This window comes from Pongo abelii, chromosome 1 (genome assembly GCF_028885655.2).
Source record: "Pongo abelii isolate AG06213 chromosome 1, NHGRI_mPonAbe1-v2.0_pri, whole genome shotgun sequence".
In the NCBI taxonomy this organism is placed as follows: domain Eukaryota; kingdom Metazoa; phylum Chordata; class Mammalia; order Primates; family Hominidae; genus Pongo; species Pongo abelii.
Genome location: NC_071985.2, coordinates 185,906,816 through 185,928,113, shown reverse-complemented (window position 1 = coordinate 185,928,113; position 21,298 = coordinate 185,906,816). Strand labels below are relative to the sequence as shown.

Genomic DNA, 21,298 nt, shown 5'->3' with positions numbered 1-21,298 from the left:
AGATAGTTCTACTTCATAATATGCACAATAGTTTATTTAGCCATTCCTATATTGGTGGAAGTTTAGATTTGTTTTGGTGGACATAGACATTTGTTTACAAATGACACTGCTGTAAACGTTCATGTACATATGTCTTTGTGCACATGTGCAACAGTACCATAACTCCTAGAAATGGAATTACTGAGTCAAAGTTTGAGCAAACTTAAACTTTGATTGAATAAACTTAAATAATTTGTCCTCTAAAAGACTGAACTGATTTATACTTCTATGAAGTTTGAAGATACTGGTTTCTCTGTATTCTTACCATTGCTGAATATAACATTTTATTTTATATTAATTTTATGAACATTAGTTTTATAAAATTTTTACTTTTAATTCAGTGGAAAATGGAATCACATTGTCTTTTTTTTTTGAGATGGAATCTTTGTCTCTCAGGTTGGAGTGCAATGGCATGATCTCACCTCAACTGCAACCTCCGCCTGCCGGGTTCAAGCAATTCTCCTGCCTCAGCCTCCCAAGTAGCTGGGATTACAGGCACACACCGTCATGCCCAGCTAATTTTTGTATTTTTGTGGAGATGGGGTTTCACTATGTTGGCCAGGCTGGTCTTGAACTCCTGACCTCAGGTGATCCGCCTGCCTTGGCCTCCCAAAGTGCTAGGATTACAAGCATGAGCCACCACGCCCAGCCTTTTTTTTTTTTTTTTTGAGACAGAGTCTCGCTCTGTCACCCAGGCTGGAGTCAGTGGTGTGATCTCTGCTAACTTTTGCCTCAGCCTCCCAAGCAGCTGGGACTACAGGCATGTACCACCATGCCCAGCTAATTTTTGTATTTTTAGTAGAGACGGGGTTTTAGCATATTGGCCAGGCTGGTCTCAAACTCCTGACCAAATAATCCACCCGCTTCAGCTTCCCAAAGTGCTGGGATTACAGGTGTGAGCCATCATGCCTGGCCCTTTTTTTCTGGGGGGACGGAGTCTCGCTCTGTTGCCCAGGCTGGAGTGCAGTGGTGCAATCTTGGCTCACTGCAATCTCTGCTTCCTGAGTTCAAATGAGTCTCATGCCTCAGCCCCGCAAGTAGCTGGGACTGCAGGTGTGTGCCACCACACCTGGCTAATTTTTGTATTTTTAGTAGAGACAGGGTTTCACTACGTTGGCCAGGCTGGTCTCGAACTTGACCTCAGGTGATTAGCCCACCTCAGCCTCCCAAAGTGCTGGGATTACAGGTGTGAGCCACTGTGCCCAGCCAGAATCTCTTTATATGCAATATATAGTATCCCATCACCTTTGTATAGTGAAAATATTTTCCTCCAGGCTGTTACTTATTATCTGATTATACTTATGATGCCTTTCTTTGTTCAAAAGTTTTTATTTTTAATGTGGTCAAACATAAATCCTAGCTGTTTTGGTTCTTGTTTAGTGCCAAGCAAAATGTCTTTTCCTATCTCAGTTTATTTTTCTCTAGTACTGTCATAGGGTTTTTACTTGTTTTGTATTTTAGAACTTTAATTCACCTGGGGTTTAGTTTTGTTGTAGTGTAATGCAGAGATCTAATTTTATTTTTTCCCAGATGGATAGCCAGTTGCACAAGTATCATTTACTAAATAGAAATAAATAAAAGCACCTATTTTAGGTGCTTTTATTACTTGTTGAATTCTTATTTATACTTGGGTCTATTTCTGGACTCCCTTGAGTTTCATTGTTCTATTTGTCTATTTTTATACCAGTACCACCCTGTTTTACTTGCTGTAGTTTTATAAAATCTTATGTCACCTGGTGGGACAAGTCCTCATTTGTAGTTGTTAATATTATTTCAGTTTTGGCCATTCACTCACATTTACTCTCTGATAAGTTTGAGAATCAACTTACCAAGTTTCATTTAAAACAAACCAAAAAGACCAATGCCAATCAAAGTTTGCTTGAAGTTGCCATAAGTTTATAGATTAATTTGTGGAAAACTGAATACTTACAGTATGAATTTTTCTATCTAGTAATACAGAATGCCTTCTATTTATTTATTTATTTGAGACAGGGTCTTGCTCTGTCACTCAGGCTGAAGTGCAGTGGTACAATCAAGGCTCACGGCAGCCTCCACCTCCCGGGTTCAAGCAATTCTTGTGCCTCAGCCTCCTAACTAGCTGGGATTCGAGATGTGTGCCACCATGCCAGGCTAGTTTTTGTATTTTTAGTAGAGATGGGATGTCACCATGTTAGCCAGGCTGGTCTTGAACTCTTGGCCTCAAGTGATCCACATGCCTTCATCTCCCAAAGTGCCGGGATTACAGGCATGAGCCACCGCACCTGGTCTGCTTTTTTTTTTTTTTTTTTTTTGAGACGGAGTCTCGCCCTGTCACCCAGGCTGGAGTGCAGTGGCACAATCTTGGCTCACTGCAAGCTCCGACTCTCTGGTTCATGCCATTCTCCTGCCTCAGCCTCCCGAGTAGCTGGGACTACAGGCACCTGCCACCATGCCTGGCTAATTTTTCACATTTTTAGTGGAGACGGGGTTTCACCGTGTTAGCCAGGATGGTCTCGATCTTCTGACCTGGTGATCCGCCTGCCTCGGCCTCCCAAACAAAGTGCTGGTATTACAGGGGTGAGCCACCGCGCCCGGCCCTGCCTTCTTTTTATGATATTGATTTTATTTGTCTTACACTAAAGTGTTTTTAGTTTCTTCATATAATTCTTTCACATTTAGTTTTACATTTATTCCTAAACGTCACCAGCATCTGGTGAGGGCCTTCTCACTGTATCATCCCATGATGGGAGCCAAACTCATCCTTTTACAAGGAAACCACTCCGTGATAACGTGATAACGGCATTAATGCATTCTTTTTTTTTTTTCTTTTGAGATAGAGTTTCACTGTATTGCCTAGGCTGAAGTGCAGTGATGTGATCTCAGCTCACTGCAACCTCTGCCTCCCAGGTTCAAGCGATTCTTCTGCCTCAGTCTCCTGAGTAGCTGGGATTACAGGCACCCGCTGTCATGCCTGGCTGATTTTTGTATTTTTAGTAGAGACAGGGTTTCGCCATGTTGGTCAGTCTGATCTTCAACACCTGACCTCAGATGATCCACCTGCCTCAGCTTCCCAAAGTGCTGGGATTAAAGACATGAGCCACCGTGCCGGCCAATCCATTCTTTTTTATGTCAAATACAATCCAAGCAGAAATCCATTCTTGAGGGTGGGGCTTCCATGATCCAAACACCTCTCATTAGGCCCCACGTCCCAACACAGCCACATTAGGGATCAAGTTTCCAACACAGGAACTTGGGGCACATTCAAACCATAGCACATAATATTGATATTGAGCCGGTTTGGTATTTCTGTTCCTTTATTGGTGTGTAATTTGTAGTTAAGCCACTGATTATTTTGGACTTTGGTCTAGGAGTAACCTGTATGAGTTTGTCTATCTCTTCTCTGACCTATCTTGAGTGCTGTCATAGTAGGTCTTTTTTTTTTTTTTTTTTTTTTTTTTTAAGGGACAGAGTCTCATTCTGTTTCCCAGGCTAGAGTGCAGTGGCACAGTTAGAGCTTACTGCCACCTCTAACTCCTGGGGCTCAAGCTACCCACCTGGCTGAGCCTTCCGAGTAGCCAGGACTACAGGTGCACATCACCATGCCAGGCTAATTTTTCCATTTTTTGTAGAGATGATATCTTGCTATTTTGCATAGGCTGATCTCAAACTCCTGGCCTCGAGCAACCCTCTTGTCTTGACCTTCCAAAGTGCTGAGATTACAGGCATGAGCCACAGTGCCCAGCCACTCTTAGTAGGTCTTAAATCTAGTAGTGTAGTCCCTGTTTTTAGGAGTTTGTTCTTCAAGAGATTCTTCTAGTTGTAACATCTAATAATGATATTTTGCTGTGGCTGTTAGTATAGTATAGTATAGTATGTGTAGATGTCATTTTTGGTAGCATACATATTCTGTTTTATAAATAAACAGATCCAAGAAAGATTAATTACCCACTGTCACACTGGGTTGTGACAGAGTTATAAAACTTTAGTTTTAGTTATAAAACCTTAAGCACTCTAGTTCAGCGTTCTGAGTGTGTAATTTCATGTAAGTTTCAGGTTCTTGTGATCTTTGCTGAGTTCTTTGTGTTTCTCTAAATGTATTTCCCCATTAGTTTGATAATTTTGCAAATGCTCAAATGTTATGTTTGCTTAATACTATTATTTAGGATTTTGTCTCCTTTGTACATTTTTCTGGTGTTGATTCTTAAATTCAAATAAATTCTAGTTCCTAAAGACCACCTGAGATACTAAAATGTGATTATTTCATGAAGAGGATCTTTACATGTTGCATTTTCAAGCAGTTGAATCTTTTGGGCTGACTTTCTTGCTTTTGAAATTTCTTAGGCAAATGATATTCTCATTTTAATGTTATTTACCTTTTTATAATAAGAAGTACAGGCCAGGTGCAGTGGCTGACACCTGTAATCCCAGCACTTTGGGAGGCCGAGATGGGCGGATCACAAGGTCAGGAGATCGAGACCATCCTGGCTAACATGGTGAAACCCCGCCTGTACTAAAAATACAAAAATTAGCCTGGCATGTTGGTGGGTGCCTGTAGTCCCAGCTACTCGGGAGGCTGAGGCAGGAGAATGGTGTGAACCCGGGAGGCAGAGCTTGCAGTGAGCCAAGATCGTGCCACCGCACTCCAGCCTGGGCAACAGAGGGAGACTCCATCTCTAAAAAAAAATAAAAAATAAGAAAGAAGTACAGTGTGGCCTGTTTAGCGGCTGTTAAGAAACCTTTTTTCTTTTTTGAGATGAAGTCTTGCTCTGTCACCCAGGCTGGAGTGCAAAGGCATGATCTCAGCTCACTGCAACCTCTGCCTCTTGGGTTCAAGCGATTCTCCTGTCTCAGCCTCCTGAGTAGCTGGGATTACAGGTGCCCGCCACCACGACTGGCTCATTTTTTTGTATTTTTGTAGAGATGGGGTTTCACCATGTTGGCCAGGCTGGTGTCGAACTCCTGACCTCAAGTGATCCACCCGTCTCAGCCTCCCAAAGTGCTGGGATTACAGGTGTGAGCCACTGCACCTGGCCTGAAACCTTTCTTTTATAAGGAGAAACAGGAGAGGCTGGTCTTGAACTCCTGCCCTCAAGTGATCCACCCGCCTCAGCCTCCCAAAGTGCTGGGATTACAGGTGTGAGCCACCGCACCCAGCCTGAAACCTTTATTTTGTAAGGAGAAGTAGGAGAGTCTAGGGCTTCATCTGAGTGATTTGATGTATACAAAGATCCATGTTACCTTTGCAGTGTGCCTTTCTCCAAGTATTCTCTTAAGAACTGAATTAACTGATTCCTAGGCTTTTAGACTACCTGCAACAATATGTAGGTTGTAGTGATACATGAGAGACTTCCTAAGATATCGCTTCTTCCTAGAAATAAGATGAGTATGTAACTTGTATGTTCTACAGTGACAATAAGAATTTATCATTTAATTAACAAGACTAAGTGAGCGTTTCCTAAGAGTAACAAGACCTCTGTGCCTATCCATTAATGCTGGAAGTTTTCAAATTATTGCCTCTGAGCTCCTGGACTCCCTGAAGGTGTCTAAGCCTGGTCTTCATCTTTGACCATTTTCCATTCCTTCTAATGTAGGGAATGCAAATTGATTCAAAATGGCTGAGTTGAATTAAATAAAAATACTGGAATTGACCAATTACAGAACAAAATTAGAGTGTGAAAATTCCAGTTTACGTTTTCTATAGGGTCCATTTGGCATATAAATCAGATACTATAATCCTCTATTATCTGAGAAGCCATCTGTAAAATGTTAGAGGGACATCCAGGCCTTACACAGATGAGGAAACAATCTCTTTAGTGGCTTCTGACTCACTGTTTAGTTTTATTTATTCTATTTTCTTGCCATTACTTCTGAAGAATCAGCTTCCCCAAGCAGACAATCATCAAGTCGTTAAAGTCATAAAGACTTTAAGTTATGCAAATATGAACAATTACCTTTATTAATTAGTAGTGAGGCTCAAGTCATTTTATAGATGCAAGTCACTTTATAAATGCAAGTCACTATTGCATCCTTTGTTAATATAACCCTTTTCCTTCCTCTGTGTCAGCACATTGCTTGGCACTTTGTAGACAGCAAATATTTATGGATTTACAGTAAGTTGAAGTGTTGCCTGAATTAAGGTTTTCTTACATGAATATTGTCATCCAAAAGACCATCAGGATGGCTACACAGTAGAAAGAAGAGCTGTATTGGTGATATCAGTTTGCATACTGGGGAGAGAGTCCCTGGCATAGATTGTGTTCCATCTTTGAGGAGGAGACGGGCAGGTTGGGTTTTATGCTTCACATGGCTTAATATTATATAGTAGTCTTAAATATGAAGCTGGTTTGGGAGAAAAGCTATATATATTTATGAGGGGAATTGGGCACATGTGCAATGGGTAAACATATATGTAACATACATCCCATGTTCATTTTGGGGTGGGCTTTTAGCATTAAAATAAGTGGACTTGCTGGGCATGGTGGCTCACACCTGTAATCCCAGCACTTTGGGAGGCCGAGGCCAGCGGATCATGAGGTCAACTGATCGAGACCATCCAGGCCAATATGGTGAAACCCTGTCTTTACTAAAAATACAAAACTTAGCTGGGTGTGGTGGCACGCGCCTGTAATCCCAGCTACTCTGGAGGCTGAGACAGGAGAATCACTTGAACCCAGGAGGTGGAGGTTGCAGTGAGCCGAGATTGCGCCACTGCACTCCAGCCTGGGCGACAGAGCGAGACTCTGTCTCAAAAATAAATACATAAATAAAATAAGGTGGAATTTGGCTTTTTATTTCAAAGGGCGAACTATAGGACACAAAGACAAGTTTGTGTGCAGCCTCTATAAAGTGGCTGAAACTGGCTTAAGATCTGCAACTGCATGTCAGAAAAGAATGTTTCTGAGGCTGGTCCTCTGTCCAATCACAGTTATAGTGGCCTGGGTTGTAAATCAGAGTTAGGAAGGGTCTGATAATTTGCAAGAGTGTGATTGTTTCTTGTAGCCATAGGAATTTAGAAATTTGCCATGCCAGCCAGGCCCTGAGCCCCGGACCTGTAAGCAACTTTTGTTTCCTTAACCTTAGGGTCCATCTTAGTTGATAAAGGGATGTCTATTTTGGTCTTTCAGATCACAAGGGAAAAAACATTGAGGAAAATGTTGTAATTGTCTGCAATTGAATGGATTATATCCTTCCTTTTTCTCCTTTCTAGGATATAAGCTTTTAAAATATTACTGGTTTTTTTTTTTTTTTTTTTTGACGGAGTTTTGCTCTTGTTGCGCAGGCTGGAGTGCAATGGCGTGATCTCAGCTCACCACAACCTCTGCTTCCCAGGTTCAAGCGATTCTCCTGCCTCAGCCTCCTGAATAGCTGGGATTACAGGCATGCGCCGCCATGCCTGGCTAATTTTGTATTTTTAGTAGAAATGGGGTTTCTCCATGTTGGTCAGGCTCTTGTTGCGCAGGCTAGAGTGCAATGGCGTGATCTCCGCTCACCACAACCTCTGCTTCCCAGGTTCAAGCCATTCGCCTGCCTCAGCCTCCTGAATAGCTGGGATTACAGGCATGCGCCACCATGCCTGGCTAATTTTGTATTTTTAGTAGAAACGGGGTTTCTCCATGTTGGTCAGGATTTGGAGGTAACCCCCATCATAAATGAGGAGCATACTGAATGTCTATGCTTTCACACCATTGTAAAGTCGAAAAATCCTAAATTGAACCATCCTAAGTCAGAGATTGTCTGTAATTGGTAAAAGTACTATTAGAACTGTTTTGAGGTCGGGTGTGGTGCCTCAGGCCTGTAATCCCAGCACTTTGGGAGGCCGAGGCGGGCGGATCATTTGAGGTCAGGAGTTCAAGACCAGCCTGACCAACATGGTGAAACTGTCTACTGAGCATACAAAAAAATTTGCTGCGCATGGTGGCGGGTGCAGTGGTGGGCGCCTGTAGTACCAGCTACTTGGGAGGCTAAGGCAGGAGAATCGCTTGAACCCTGGAGGTGGAGGTTGCAGTGAGCCGAGATTGCACCAGTGCACTCCAGCCTGGGCAACAGAGTGAGACTCCGCCTCAAAAACAGATAAACAAAACCAGTCAGGCACGGTGGCTCACGCCTGTAATCCCAACACTTTGGGAGGCCGAGGCTGATGGATCATGAGATCAGGAGTTCAAGACCAGCCTGGACAACATGGTGAAACCCCATCTCTGCTAAAAATACAAATATTAGCCAGGCGTGGTGGCGGGCACCTATAGTCCCAGCTACTCGGGATGCTGAGGCAGGAGAATCGCTTGAACCTGGGAGGCAGAGGTTGCAGTGAGCCAAGATTGCGCCACTGCATTCCGGCTAGGTGATCAACCGAGATTCTGTCTTAAAAAAAAAAAAAAAAGAAAAGAAATGTTTTGAAACAGATAAATAGACTTACATAAAGTGTTGCTGGGATGTTGTGGGCTCTAAAGCTATTGTTTGCAGCAGGCACCAGACTGGTGCATCCGGATGACCCCCGCCCCATAGTACCTGCAGCATTTTGGGGTGTTTGGGTGAAGGTGGATCGTTGACAGCACATAACCAGCATTTAGATTTTAAGGATCTGCCTTTAGATATGGGTTCATGGCCAAAAAAAAAAAAAGATTTTAAGGTTTAGTAGTCTTAATGGAGAATGCAACATAACCTTAGTCTTCAATGCTTCATAGATGTTAATCTGAAGGATGCCTAATAGTTTTATATATATATTTTTTGTTTGTTTGTTTGTTTTGGTTTGGTTTGGTTTTTTTGTTTGTTTGGTTTGGTTTGGTTTTTTTGTTTGTTTGTTTGTTTTGGTTTGGTTTGGTTTTTTTGTTTGTTTGTTTGAGACAGAGTCTCGCTCTGTCGCCCAGGCTGGCGTGCAGTGGCGCAATCTCGGCTCACTGCAAGCTCTGCCTCCCGGGTTCACGCCATTCTCCTGCCTCAGCCTCCTGAGTAGCAGGACTACAGGCGCCTGCCACCATGCCTGGCTAGTTTTTTGTATTTTTATTAGAGACAGGGTTTCACCATGTTAGCCAGGATGGTCTTGATCTCCTGACCTGGTGATCCACCCGCCTCAGCCTCCCAAAGTGCTGGGATTACAGGCGTGAGCCACCATGCCCAGCCATATATTTGTATTTTTAATATATAATAATATATCATAAATTATATAATATATTACATATATCATAAATTATATAATATATTACATATATCATAAATTATATAATATATTACATATATCATAAATTATATAATATATTACATATATCATAAATTATATATTACATATATCATAAATTATATAATATATTACATATATCATATGATATATTACATATATTATAAATTATATATTACATATAAATTTTATATATTATATGCCATAAGTTATATGATATAAATTGTATAATATATAATATATGAAAATGTAATTTTATATATTATACATTATATGAACTTATATATGTTTTGTTTTGTTTTTTAGAGATAGAGTCTTGCTCTGTCTCCCAGGCTGGAGGGCAGTAGCATGATCATAGCTCACAACATCCTGGGCTCAAGTTTTCCTCCTGCCTCAAACTCCTAAGTAGCTGGGACTACAGGTGCACACAGCCTTGCCCAGCAAATGTTTTTATTTTTTGTAGAAACATGCTCACTGTGTTGCGCATGCTGGTCTTGAGCTCCTGACCTCAAGCAATCCTCTCACCTTGGCTTCCCAAAGCGCTAGAATTACAGGTGTGAGCCACTGTACCTGGCTGTACCCAATAGTTTTAATTCACTTCAGTTGCTTTAAAAATACATTTGTATTTAATATCTCTGCTATGTTCCCTCTATAATGCAAGAGAAGCTCAGTAGCAGTTCAGTGGCAATTTCTAATTGCCACATTAACGGGAGGAAGTGCCTGTCATCTGGATGTCTTCCTGCCTTCAAGGACTTGCCATTTGTGCATCATTTGTACCCTGAAGATCGTTTTTTTGTTTTTTTTTTGTCTTGTTTTTTGGTTGTTTTCTGAATTTAGGAGAGACGCAGTTGCTAAGAAATGAGATAAATTAGGCCAGTTGGGATGGCTCATGCCTGTAATCTCAGCACTTTGAGAAGCTGAGGCAGGTGGATTGCTTGAGCCCAGGAGTTTGAGACCAGCCTGGGTAACACGGCAAAACCCCATCTCTACAAAAAGTACAAAAATTAGCTGGATGCAGTGGCATGTACCTCTAGTCCCAGCTACTCGGGAGGCTGAGGTGGGAGAATTGCTTAAGCCTAGGAGGTGGAGGTTATAGTGAGCTGAGATCGTGCCACTGCACTCCAACCTGGGTGACAGAGTGAGACCCTGTCTCAAAAAAAAAAAAAAAAAAGATGAGATAAATTGAACAAGATGGTTTGAGATTTGACCCCATAAAGTTGTCAACATTTGCCTAGTTGTAGTAAAATAGAGTGTCATTTTGTACTTGTTGTGAACATGGTGCTTTTTTCTCCCTCCAAATCTTAGTGCATGATCCCTAAAGGTTATTGAATTGTTTTTCAACTTCTTAAAGGAGAAATTTCAATTAAAATTTTAGGCACTTATTCTAAATGAATTAAGTTTATATATTTGTCACTAGAAAATTACTATGTTTAGGCTATGCCTGTAATCCCAGCACTTTGGGGGGCCGAGGTGGGCAGATCACCTGAGGTTAGGAGTTCGAGACCAGCCTGGCCAACATGGTAAAACCCCGTCTCTGCTGAAAATACAGAAATTAGCCAGGCATGGTGGTGCACGCCTGTAATCCCAGCTACTTGGGAGGCTGAGGCATGCAAATTGCTTGAACCTGGGAAGCAGAGGTTGCAGTGAGCAGAGATGGTGCTCCAGCCTAGGCGACAGAGCAAGACCCTGTCTGAACAACAACAAAAAAAAGCCACCATTTTTAGTTCAATATTAGATTGTAATTGTAGTTATAGTATTTGTAAGTTGCTATGGTTTTGAGTGTTGCTCTTAAGACTGTTGTTAGTTACCCACTAAGTTTTAATTGCAAGGAAATTTCAGAGAATGTGAAAAAGTTTTGGTTAAGACTGGAAAATATCTATTCTTGCTTTCCTCAAAACTGGCTTCAGTGATTACTTAATGACAGCAGAATGCTTTGAAAATATGCTCTTTAAAGTCTAGCTGTTACTAAAATACCACAATAACTTATATGTAAGTGATAGTTGCTTTTTTGTTGTTGCTGCAACTGTGGTAATAGGAAAGCATTATTAGCAAAATCTTTAAGAAAAATATAGTATAAAAAAACTGGTAAATAGAGAATTTACAAAAATGGAATGTGGATGAGAACATGAGACACGTGTATAGGTTTGACATCTTTATATTCATTTGAATTCTTTGTTTCCTTGGACTTTGCAGGTAAGGTTGTTTTTTCTTTTTGACAAACTGTATAATAATAATAATAATAATTATTATTATTTGAGATGGAGTCTCACTCTGTCGCCCAGGCTGGAGTGCAGTAGCGTGATCTCGGCTCACTGCAACTTCTGCTGCCTGGGTTCAAGTGATTCTCCTGCCTCAGCCTCCTGAGTAGCTGGGATTACAGGCACCCGCAACCACACCTGGCTAATTTTTTGTATTTTTGGTAGAGACAGGGTTTCACCATGTTGGCCAGGCTGGTCTCAAACTCCTGACCTCAGGTGATCCACCCGCCTTGGCCTCCCAAAGTGCTGGGATTATAGGCGTGAGCCACCGTGCCCAGCCTTTTTTTCTTTCTTTTAAAAAAAAAATTTAATAGAGATGAGGTCTGTGTTGCTTAGGCTGGTCTTGAACTCCTGGGCTCAAGTCATCCTTCTGTGTCAGCCTCCCAAAGTGCTAGGATTACAAGCGTGATCTACCTTGCCCAGCCTGATCATTTCTTTTAATGGAAGGTCCTGTATGACAGAGAGACATGGATGATATTAGGATTTTGTTTATTCTCATCAAACTTTATACTCAATTATAGTCAGCAAATAAACTATTTAGAGTTTTCTTTTCATTTGCTGACTACCTTACTGTTAACTTACTATTTAGTAAGCAAGAACAAATTTAACCAGCAATTTCGGGAATGAGAAAAGGAGTAAAGAATATATATGGCTTCTGTAATCCAAAAACAGAAAACCATAACCTGGGTAATTGAAAGAGTTGCTTTTGTAAAATGTGCCATTGAAATACTCTTTAAAAAGGGGGTTGAGAGTGTGGGCTGCCTCAAATCTTGACATCAAAGCTAAAGATAACATTTAATTTATCACATATTTATTGTATACTTGGATAAAATGAAAACTCCATTGAGGGAGTCTTAAGAATTTGGGATGATATGGTTGTTGTAACTGAGCGATAAATATAGTTATCTTGGTGTCTTTAATATTTGAGAGTAAAAGCATTTTTAAAATCAATTGTATGGTTCTTTTGATTTAATAAAAAGGAACTTGTAAGTTTATGTGGAAGAAGAAGCTTTTCTTTTTGTTTTTCTTTTTTCATTTTTTGAGACAATGTCTCACTCTGTCACCCAGGCTGGAGGGCAGTGGTACAATCACGGCTCACTGCAACCTTAAACTCCCAGACTCAAACAATCCTTTTGCATCAGCCTTACAAGTAGCTAGGACTACAGGCATGAATCACCATACCCAGCTAATTTAAAAAAAATTTTTTTTTTTTTTGAGATGGAGTCTCTCTGTCACCCAGGCTGGAGTGCAGTGGCGCGATCTCAGCTCACTGCAACCTCCGCCTCCCAGATTCAAGCGATTCTCCTGTCTCAGCCTCCTGAGTAGCTGGGATTACAGGCACGCACCACCATGCCTGGCTAATTTTTGTGTTTTTAGAGAGACAGGATTTCACCATGTTGTTCAGGCTGGTCTAGAACTCCTGACCTCATGATCCACCCACCTCAGCCTCCCAGAATGTTGGGATTACAGGCGTGAGCCACTGTGCCCAGCCAGGATATATTTATATGAACATTATAGCTATGAAGAATAAAGATATCCATTAAGCAAACTGGATTATGGAAATATCTTAAATTTTTCTTTATTATTTAATATACAAGCAAAACTTCTTTATTGTAGAAAAATTAGAATATAGAAATTAACACAAAGGAAAAAAAGTATAGTCCTACCACTGGGTTGAATGAATTCTGATATTTTTCCTATGTGTGCTTCTTTCAGAAATATGGCTACACACACCTTTCTGCAGGAGAGCTGCTTCGTGATGAAAGGAAGAACCCAGATTCACAGTATGGTGAACTTATTGAAAAGTACATTAAAGAAGGAAAGATTGTACCAGTTGAGATAACCATCAGTTTATTAAAGAGGGTAAGGAGTGTGAATGCCAACCAGTTCAAACCAGCGAGGAAACAAGAAATTAAATTCACCTTTTGGCCAGGCAGTTGCTCATGCTTGTGATCCCAGCACTTTGGGAAGCCAAGGCAAGAGGATCACTTGAGGCCAGGAATTCAAGACCAGCCTGGACAACCTAGTGAAACCCCATCTCTACAAAAAAATTTTTTTAAAAAGCCAGGCGTGGTGGCATATGCCTGTAGTCCCAGCTGCTTGTGAGACAGAGGCAGAAGGATTGCTTGACCCCAGAAGTTCAAGTCCAGCCTGGGAAATATAGTGAGACCTCCTCTCAAAAATAAATAAATAAACAACAATAATAATAAAAATAAATAAATCCACCTTTCGTATGTGTAATGAAAAATATCAGAGGTTTTTTGTTTTGTTTTGTTTTGTTTTGAGACAGTGTCTTTGTCACCCAGGCTGGTGTGCAGTGTCCTGATCACAGCTCACTGCAGCCTCAACCTTCCAGGCTTAAGCCATCTTCTCACCTCAGCCTCCTGAATAGCTGGGACTACAGGTGCATGCCACCACACCCAGCTAATTTTTTTCTATTTTTTGTGGAGACAGGGTCTCGCTATGTTGCGTAGGCTAGGCTGGAACTCCTGGGCTCAAGTGATCCTCTCACCTCGGCCTCCCAAAGTGCTGGGATTACAGGAGAGAGCCACCACACCTAGCTCAGAGTATTGAATTTCTTGCTTGTGGAAGGTGGTTATGCTTGAGAATGGCAGAACTGGAAACTTTGCTTTCACCTGGGAATAAAGCGGACAGTGGCAAGGATTCTCTGCTTTGATTTAGGATCACCTATAGCTCAACTTAACATCCATTTATGTGCACTTGGTCCTTTCTTCCCAACATTCAGACAGTTATTCTCTTCCATTTCTTTTCATCTTTTTTCCTCCCTCTCCTGCTCCCTTTTTTCCTTTTTTTTTGTTCTTTTTTTTTTTTGGAGATAGAGTCTTGCTCTGTCACCAGGCTGGAGTGCAGTGGCACGATCTTGGCTCACTGCAACCTCTGCCTCCCGGGTTCAAGAGATTCTCCTGTCTCAGCCTCCCAAGTAGCTGGGACTACAGGTATGCACCACCATGCCCAGCAAATTTTTGTATTTTTAGTAGAGATGGGGTTTCACCATGTTGGCCATGATGGTCTCAATCTCTTGACCTCGTGATCTGCCTGTCTTAGCCTCCCAAAGTGCTGGGATTACAGGTGTGAGCCACTGTGCCCGGCCCCCAATTTTTTTTTTTTTTGAAATAACCTCTTTCTTTCTTCTTTCTTTTTTTTTTTTGGTGGGGAGACGCAGTTTCGCTCTGTCGCCCAGGCGGGAGTGCAGTGGCGCGAACTCGGCTCACTGCAAGCTCCGCCTCCCGGGTTCACGCCATTCTCCTGTCTCAGCCTCCCAAGTAGCTGGGACTACAGGTGTCTGCCATCACGCCTGGATAATTTTTTGTGTAATTTTTAGTAGAGACGGGGTTTCACCGTGTTAGCCAGGATGGTCTCCATCTCCTGACCTCATGATCCGCCCGCTTGGGCCTCCCAAAGTGCTGGGATTACAAGCGTGAGACACCGCGCCCAGCCCTTTCTCTGTTTTTTAACTCACGTCCCTCTCATCATTGATGTTCGCTCAGCCATGTTGTCTACTTTTCTGGTGCATCACCATCTTCAGTGTGAAATGCTAAGACTTAACAGCTTTCAGAACTAAAATATGTCACATCTGAAGCTGGGCACAGTGGCTCATGCCTGTAATCCCAGCACTTTGGGAGGCCGAGGCAGGGGGATCACTTGAGGTCAGGAGTTCGAGACCAGTCTGGCCAACATGGTGAAACCCCGTCTCTACCAAAAAATATAAAAATTAGCCAAGTGTGGTGGCACACACCTGTAATCCCAGTTAGTTGGGAGGCTGAGGCAGAAGAATCACGTGAACCTGGGAGGCAGGGGTTTTGGTGAGCCGAGATCATGCTACTGCACTCCAGGCTGGGTGACAGAGTGAAACTCCGTTTCTTAAAAAAAAAAAAAAAAAAAAAAAAAAATGTCCAGGCATGGTGGCTCACGCCTGTAATCCCAGAACTTTAAGACACCAAGGTGGGTGAATTACGAGGTCAGGAGTTCAAGACCAACATGGCCAACATGGTGAAACCCCGTCTCTACTAAAAATACAAAAAAAAAAAAAAAATTAGCCAGCCGTGGTGGCAGGCACCTGTAATCCCAGCTACTCGGGAGGCTGAGGCAGGAGAATTGCTTGACCCAAGGAGGCAGAGGTTGCAGTGAGCTGGGATCGCACCATTGTACTCCAGCCTGGGCAACAGGGTGAGATTCCGCCTCAAAAAATAAATAAATAAATAAATAAATAAATAATAAATGTTACATCTGAAAAACACCCTGTATTTACTAGGTAACTCTTCATTCTAGATTCCTAAAACTAAAATCATTAACAGGTATTTTCACATATAAGAACAGTGAGGGAGAAAAAGGAATGCAATATTGAGAACAACAAGAAATAGCCAAAGCCTGATGGAAAAGAGCTGTGTAAGCATCTGTTTGGAACTAAAGACATTGGGGATGAAAAGTGGCTCATACACACTTTCTTAACTCTTGTCTCAGAGGTTGGAGTAACCTGCTTCCATTCCAAAATAAACAAATTCTCTCTCCCCATTCACTCTTTCTAATGTCCTTTCTCTGCTCTATAAAGCAGAGAAAGCATTATGAAAAAGCATATGGTTTTTACTTTTTCACTCCCTACTTTTCAACCCTTTGCAGTCAGATTCTGTTTCCATCTCCATTGCAGCTGCTCTTGCATGTTACCAATGATGATCTCTATCAAATAATACTTTTGTCATTATTTTTCTTGTAGTATTTAACTTTGATCAGTCTGTTTGAAAATCATTCCTCCTTTGTTCTTTATGACAGCATCTCTTTTTCTTCTCTCCCTACTGAGTGACTGCTATTTCTGTATCATCTCTAATAGTTATTCTTCTTTTGCAAGTTTCCAAAACCATGATGCTTCTCAGGGTTTTATACTTGGTCTTATTCAGCTCTCATTTCATATGTTTCTTTCTGGATGGTTTTAGCCATACCCAAAGCTTTCACTCTGCTAATGCTGCTAAAGTCTATTTATAGCTCTAAAACAAAATGTTTGTTTTGAATTCCAGACATATATTTTTAACTACCTAACTACTAGGCCTCTATTTGAATGTCTCACAAGTGTCTCAAAATCAACATGTCAGAGGCTGAGTGTATTGTCTAAAATGTGATTTTCCTTTACTTCCTGTCTTGGTTAATGGTTCTGCCATCTACCTAGCTACTCAAGGCATAAATCTGGGAATCATCCTATATTCTCCTGCCTCTTCCTCACTTTCCCAAATCCATTCAGTGAGCATATCTTTTCAGTTATCTTTCTTTTAATCCTCTTCTGTTAGTCTCTTCTCTGTCATCACCTTAGTTCACATCCTCTTTTTTTCTATTTTTTTTTTTTTTTTTTTGAGACAGAGTCTTGCTCTGTCCCCCAGGCTGGAGTGCTGTGGCACGATCTCAGCTCACTGCATCCTCCACCTCCTGGGTTCAAGCAATTCTCTGCCTCAGCCTCCCGAGTAGCTGGGATTACAGATGCCAGCCACCACGCCCAACTAATTTTTGTATTTTTAGTAGAGACGGGGTTTCACCATCTTGGCTAGGCTGGTCTTGAACTCCTGACCTCGTGATCCACCCACCTCTGAAAGTACTGGGATTACAGGCGTGAGCCACTGCACCCGGCCACATCCTCTTTTTTTCTTACCTGGACTATCAGTAGAGACTCCTAGTTAGTCTTTTTGCTTTTACTCCATCCTTGTCCCCTTCTGATTCATCCTCTTCAGTGCAGTCAGAGTGATTTTTTTTCTAAAAGGCAATATGAGCCTGTTATTTTACTGCTTAAAATTCTTAAATGTTCCTGTATTGCTTCCAGAATAAAACTCAAACTCCTTGGTATCCCATACAAAGTTCTTCATTAGTCTTACTCCTTGCTTACTTTCCAGTCATATCTCCCACCACTCTCCACACATATCCTAAGATTCAGTTGTCCCGGCTTATAGATTCATTGAAGCGGTTGTGCTTGCTCATTTATAGTTCCAGTTTCCACTATCTGGAGGACATTGATCCCTGTCCGCCCACATGTGCCATTTCATTATTCAAGATTCAGTTCCACTGCCACTTCTTTGGAAAAGCTTTCTCTGGCAGTTTCCTTGCAGTTTGTGCTGACTTCTTTGTTTTATTATAGCATCCTTTGCATACTTGATTATAGAACTTAGCACATGTATGTATACGTATTTGTCATGCACTCAACTGTGAGTCCCCCCAGAGACAAGAGTTATGACCTTGCTCTTCATGTTCCCTGATCGTAGGCCTCGAATAAATGTATGCTGAATGAGTATGATATTGATGTGCCTTCTTCAGATATCTTCCACTACCATAGTTGTCGTAGAAAGGTTATAGCAGAGGCCCGAAAGCATTCTGCTCAAGTTTTGCGAATATCAAAGAAGCAGCTAGATGCTGGTTAAAACCAATTCTCAGATAAAGGGATCATGGGTCCTGACAGCCATTGTTCTTGAGGAACCAGAGAAGTTTGAACATGGAGAGTACTGAATGTCAGTTCACTTTGGAATAGAGGCTCCTCTAAGGTTTATTACAGTCATGTTCCTGTGCTTATCTTGTGGTGATTGAAGTGGCAAGGATTTGGAGATTAGAGATTTCCATCTCCTATTTACATATTCCCACATTCTGCCTAAATTCACGCCTTGGAAGAGGACGGTGAAATGGTTTGCTCTAACTATCTTTCTGGATGCGTTGTTTTGTTCCCTTTGTTTTGGGGCAGCCAGTGACATTTGGGTTTAATTAGCTTCCATTAAAAAGTATTTTATCCTACATTAATAATTAATGCTAATGGTCTTTTATGTTTGTCCAAAGCTTTGTGTTGTTGGACTTGAATTATATGAATAGCAGAGTTGAGCACCTGTAGAAGTAATATACTTTCCACTACAGCAAAATGACTTGGGAAGAGCAAAGGGAACACAAGACAGGGTCTCCAGTTGCTGGAGCAAAGATAATGGTTAATGGTTGTTTTCCTCTTATTGCTGCTCTTATTGTTTATTTATAACTTTGTGAACGTGTACGTGAAAGTAACATAAACTTAACTTTAGAAAATTTGGAAACCACAGAAAAAAATTGTGTGTATAAAATGAGGTGGTTTTGAGAGGGGCACATACCCATAACCACACCAACTTGAGGCAACCATCTTAATACATTGATAGATTTCCTTCTAGTCTTTTTTCTTTCTTTCTTTTTTTTTTTTTTTTTTGCTATGTACCCCCCACCCTTTACTTATGGTTTAAATAATAATAATAAAACAAACACCCATGTATACACTACCATTCTTGAGAAATTTCATTTTGTTAATGTAGTATTGAACCTAAATTTTCTTTTTCCTTTAGGAAATGGATCAGACAATGGCTGCCAATGCTCAGAAGAATAAATTCTTGATTGATGGGTTTCCAAGAAATCAAGACAACCTTCAAGGTTGGAACAAGACCATGGATGGGAAGGCAGATGTATCTTTCGTTCTGTTTTTTGACTGTAATAATGAGGTAATGAAAATCTTCATCTGCCCATGTAGGCTTTAAGCAACTGTTAGTCAACTATTAGAAAAAACAAAGGATTTTTTTACTTATATGTTATATTGGCAGCAGTATTTTTTGAATTGGTAGATTGGATGGACAGAACAGCACTGTCTTGCTGTTGGAGTATTAAAAACTGTTTGGCATTAGCAGCCTTGTGGAGCTAAATTTTCCTTTATTTTCAAAATAACAAGAATGAGTTTTGATTTTTAAAAAATAAGAATTGACATACATAATATTAGGTAATGAAGCTGAACTACTTTCTTAGGTAGACATTATTATCAAAGAGTATCTTGCCTTAGGGTGTTGTTTACTGGAAGAGAAACAGATTTCTGAGAAGTAGGGAAAACTTTTTGTTTTAAAGAAACATACAGGGCCGGGTGCGGTGGCTCACGCCTGTAATCCTTGCACTTTGGTAAGCCAACGTGGGCGATCATCTTAGGTCAGGAGTTCAAGACTGGCCTGGCCAACATGGTGAAACCCCGTCTCTACTAAAAATACAAAAATTAGCCTGGCGTGGTGGCAAACGCCTATAATCCCAGCTACTTGGGAGGCTGAGGCAGGAGAATTGCTTGAACCTGGGAGGCAGAGGTTGCAGTGAGCCAAGATCGCACCACTGCACTCCAGCCTGGGTGACAGAGCAAGACTGTCTCAAAAAAAGAAAAAAAAAAGAAATGTACAGGATAGCTTGATTTGTCTTAAGAGTGAAATAATCTTGAAAAAAGTAAAAAAATGTACTTTTCTTTCTGGTAGGTTTTTTTTTTTTGAGACGGAGTCTTGCTCTGTCGCCCAGGCTGGAGTGCAGTGGCATGATCTTGGCTCACTGCAAGCTCCGCCCCCCGGGTTCATGCCATTCGCCTGCCTCAGCCTCCTGAGTAGCTGGGACCACAGGCGCCCGCCACCACGCCCGGCTAATTTTTTGTATTTTTAGTAAAGACGGGGTTTCACTGTGTTAGCCAGGATGCTCTCGATCTCCTGACCTCGTGATCCGCCCGCCTCGGCCTCCCAAAGTGCTGGGATTACAGGCATGAGCCACCGCACCCGGCCTCTTTCTGGTAGTTCTAATAATGAAGCCAGACATACTTTTGAATAACTAACTACATTTCTTAGAATCATTTAATTAAAAAGCCTGAAGTAGTTAGTACCTTGAAAGAAGCTGGCTGTTCTTAGGTTGAATTGTAAACGTGCCTCTGGTGGAGAGACTTGCTGTGGCCTTCGCATTGTTTTATTTTATTTTTTTTTGAGACGGAGTCTCACTCTGTTGCCCAGGCTGGAGTACAGTGGCACGATCTCAGCTCACTGCAACCTCCCAGGTTCAAGCAGTTCTCCTGCCTCAGCCTCCCAAGTAGCTGGGATTACAGACATGCGCACCACGCCTAGTTAATTTTTGTATTTTTAGTAGAGACGGGGTTTTGCCATGTTGGCCAGGCTGGTCTCGAACTCCTGACCTCAGGTGATCCACCCGCCTTAGCCTCCCAGAGTGTTGGGATTGCAGGCATGAGCCACCATGCCTGGCCTTTTGCATTGTTTTAAAACGTAGCTCTCTTCTTCCAATCCCCAAAAATATGTTTTCATTTACCCTTCAAAGTTAACTTTAGAATGTTACCACAGCTTTATAACAAGGAATGTTTATTCACAATTAACAAAGGATGCTTTATTCAAATGCAAATATGTTGACTCAAATATTTGCAAATTTATGGAATTATCAAAAAGCAGGCAAAAATGAAACAAAGTTTGAGGCATGTAATTCATACCTAATAAGTTAATAATATATCTGAGATGGAACCATACACATACAGATCTTTTTATTACAGTTTGAAAAAAAATACACAGGAAAAACTGAGTCATGAATGAATTCTTATTTTGCTCTGTACTTATTTAACCTAGTTTCTATAAATTGAACCACATGTTTAAATTTAAAAGGACTTTGCATGTTGATTAATGAATTAGACACATTTATTTCAGGGTTTTTTTGGTCATCTCTTTAAGCTCTTGTTTTATTTTCAGGTTAAAAGAATGGCAAATTCATATCTACATTTTTTAATAACTTTGTATCTGTTTTTAGATCTGTATTGAACGATGTCTTGAGAGGGGAAAGAGTAGTGGTAGGAGTGATGACAACAGAGAGAGCTTGGAAAAGAGGTACTTGGCAGTTTTTATATACAACCACTTCAATCCCAGACCTGCCCTATTTGGTACAGGAAAAAAACAGTCACATTTAAACATGTAAAATGGCTTGTTTAAGATGTTAAGTCAATCAGTCGGGTCAGATCCAGTGTTCTGTGAGCTCTCCTATAACATGTAGAAGAAAGGATAGATACCTA

General features: G+C 41.2%; 1 protein-coding gene across 2 annotated transcripts in view; it reads left to right on the top strand.

Annotated features, from left to right (window-relative positions):
• The window catches only part of CMPK1 (cytidine/uridine monophosphate kinase 1), a 46,044-nt gene that overhangs the window by 21,088 nt on the left and 3,658 nt on the right, over positions 1-21,298 (top strand). The window contains exons 2-4 of one of the 2 annotated variants that reach the window (XM_002810857.6): positions 13,165-13,311; positions 18,792-18,944; positions 21,040-21,116. In XM_002810857.6, the coding sequence (XP_002810903.1) occupies positions 13,165-13,311; positions 18,792-18,944; positions 21,040-21,116 (377 nt within the window). The remainder of the gene's footprint in view (positions 1-13,164; positions 13,312-18,791; positions 18,945-21,039; positions 21,117-21,298) is intronic. The other variant, XM_054535093.2, reaches the window with a different exon arrangement.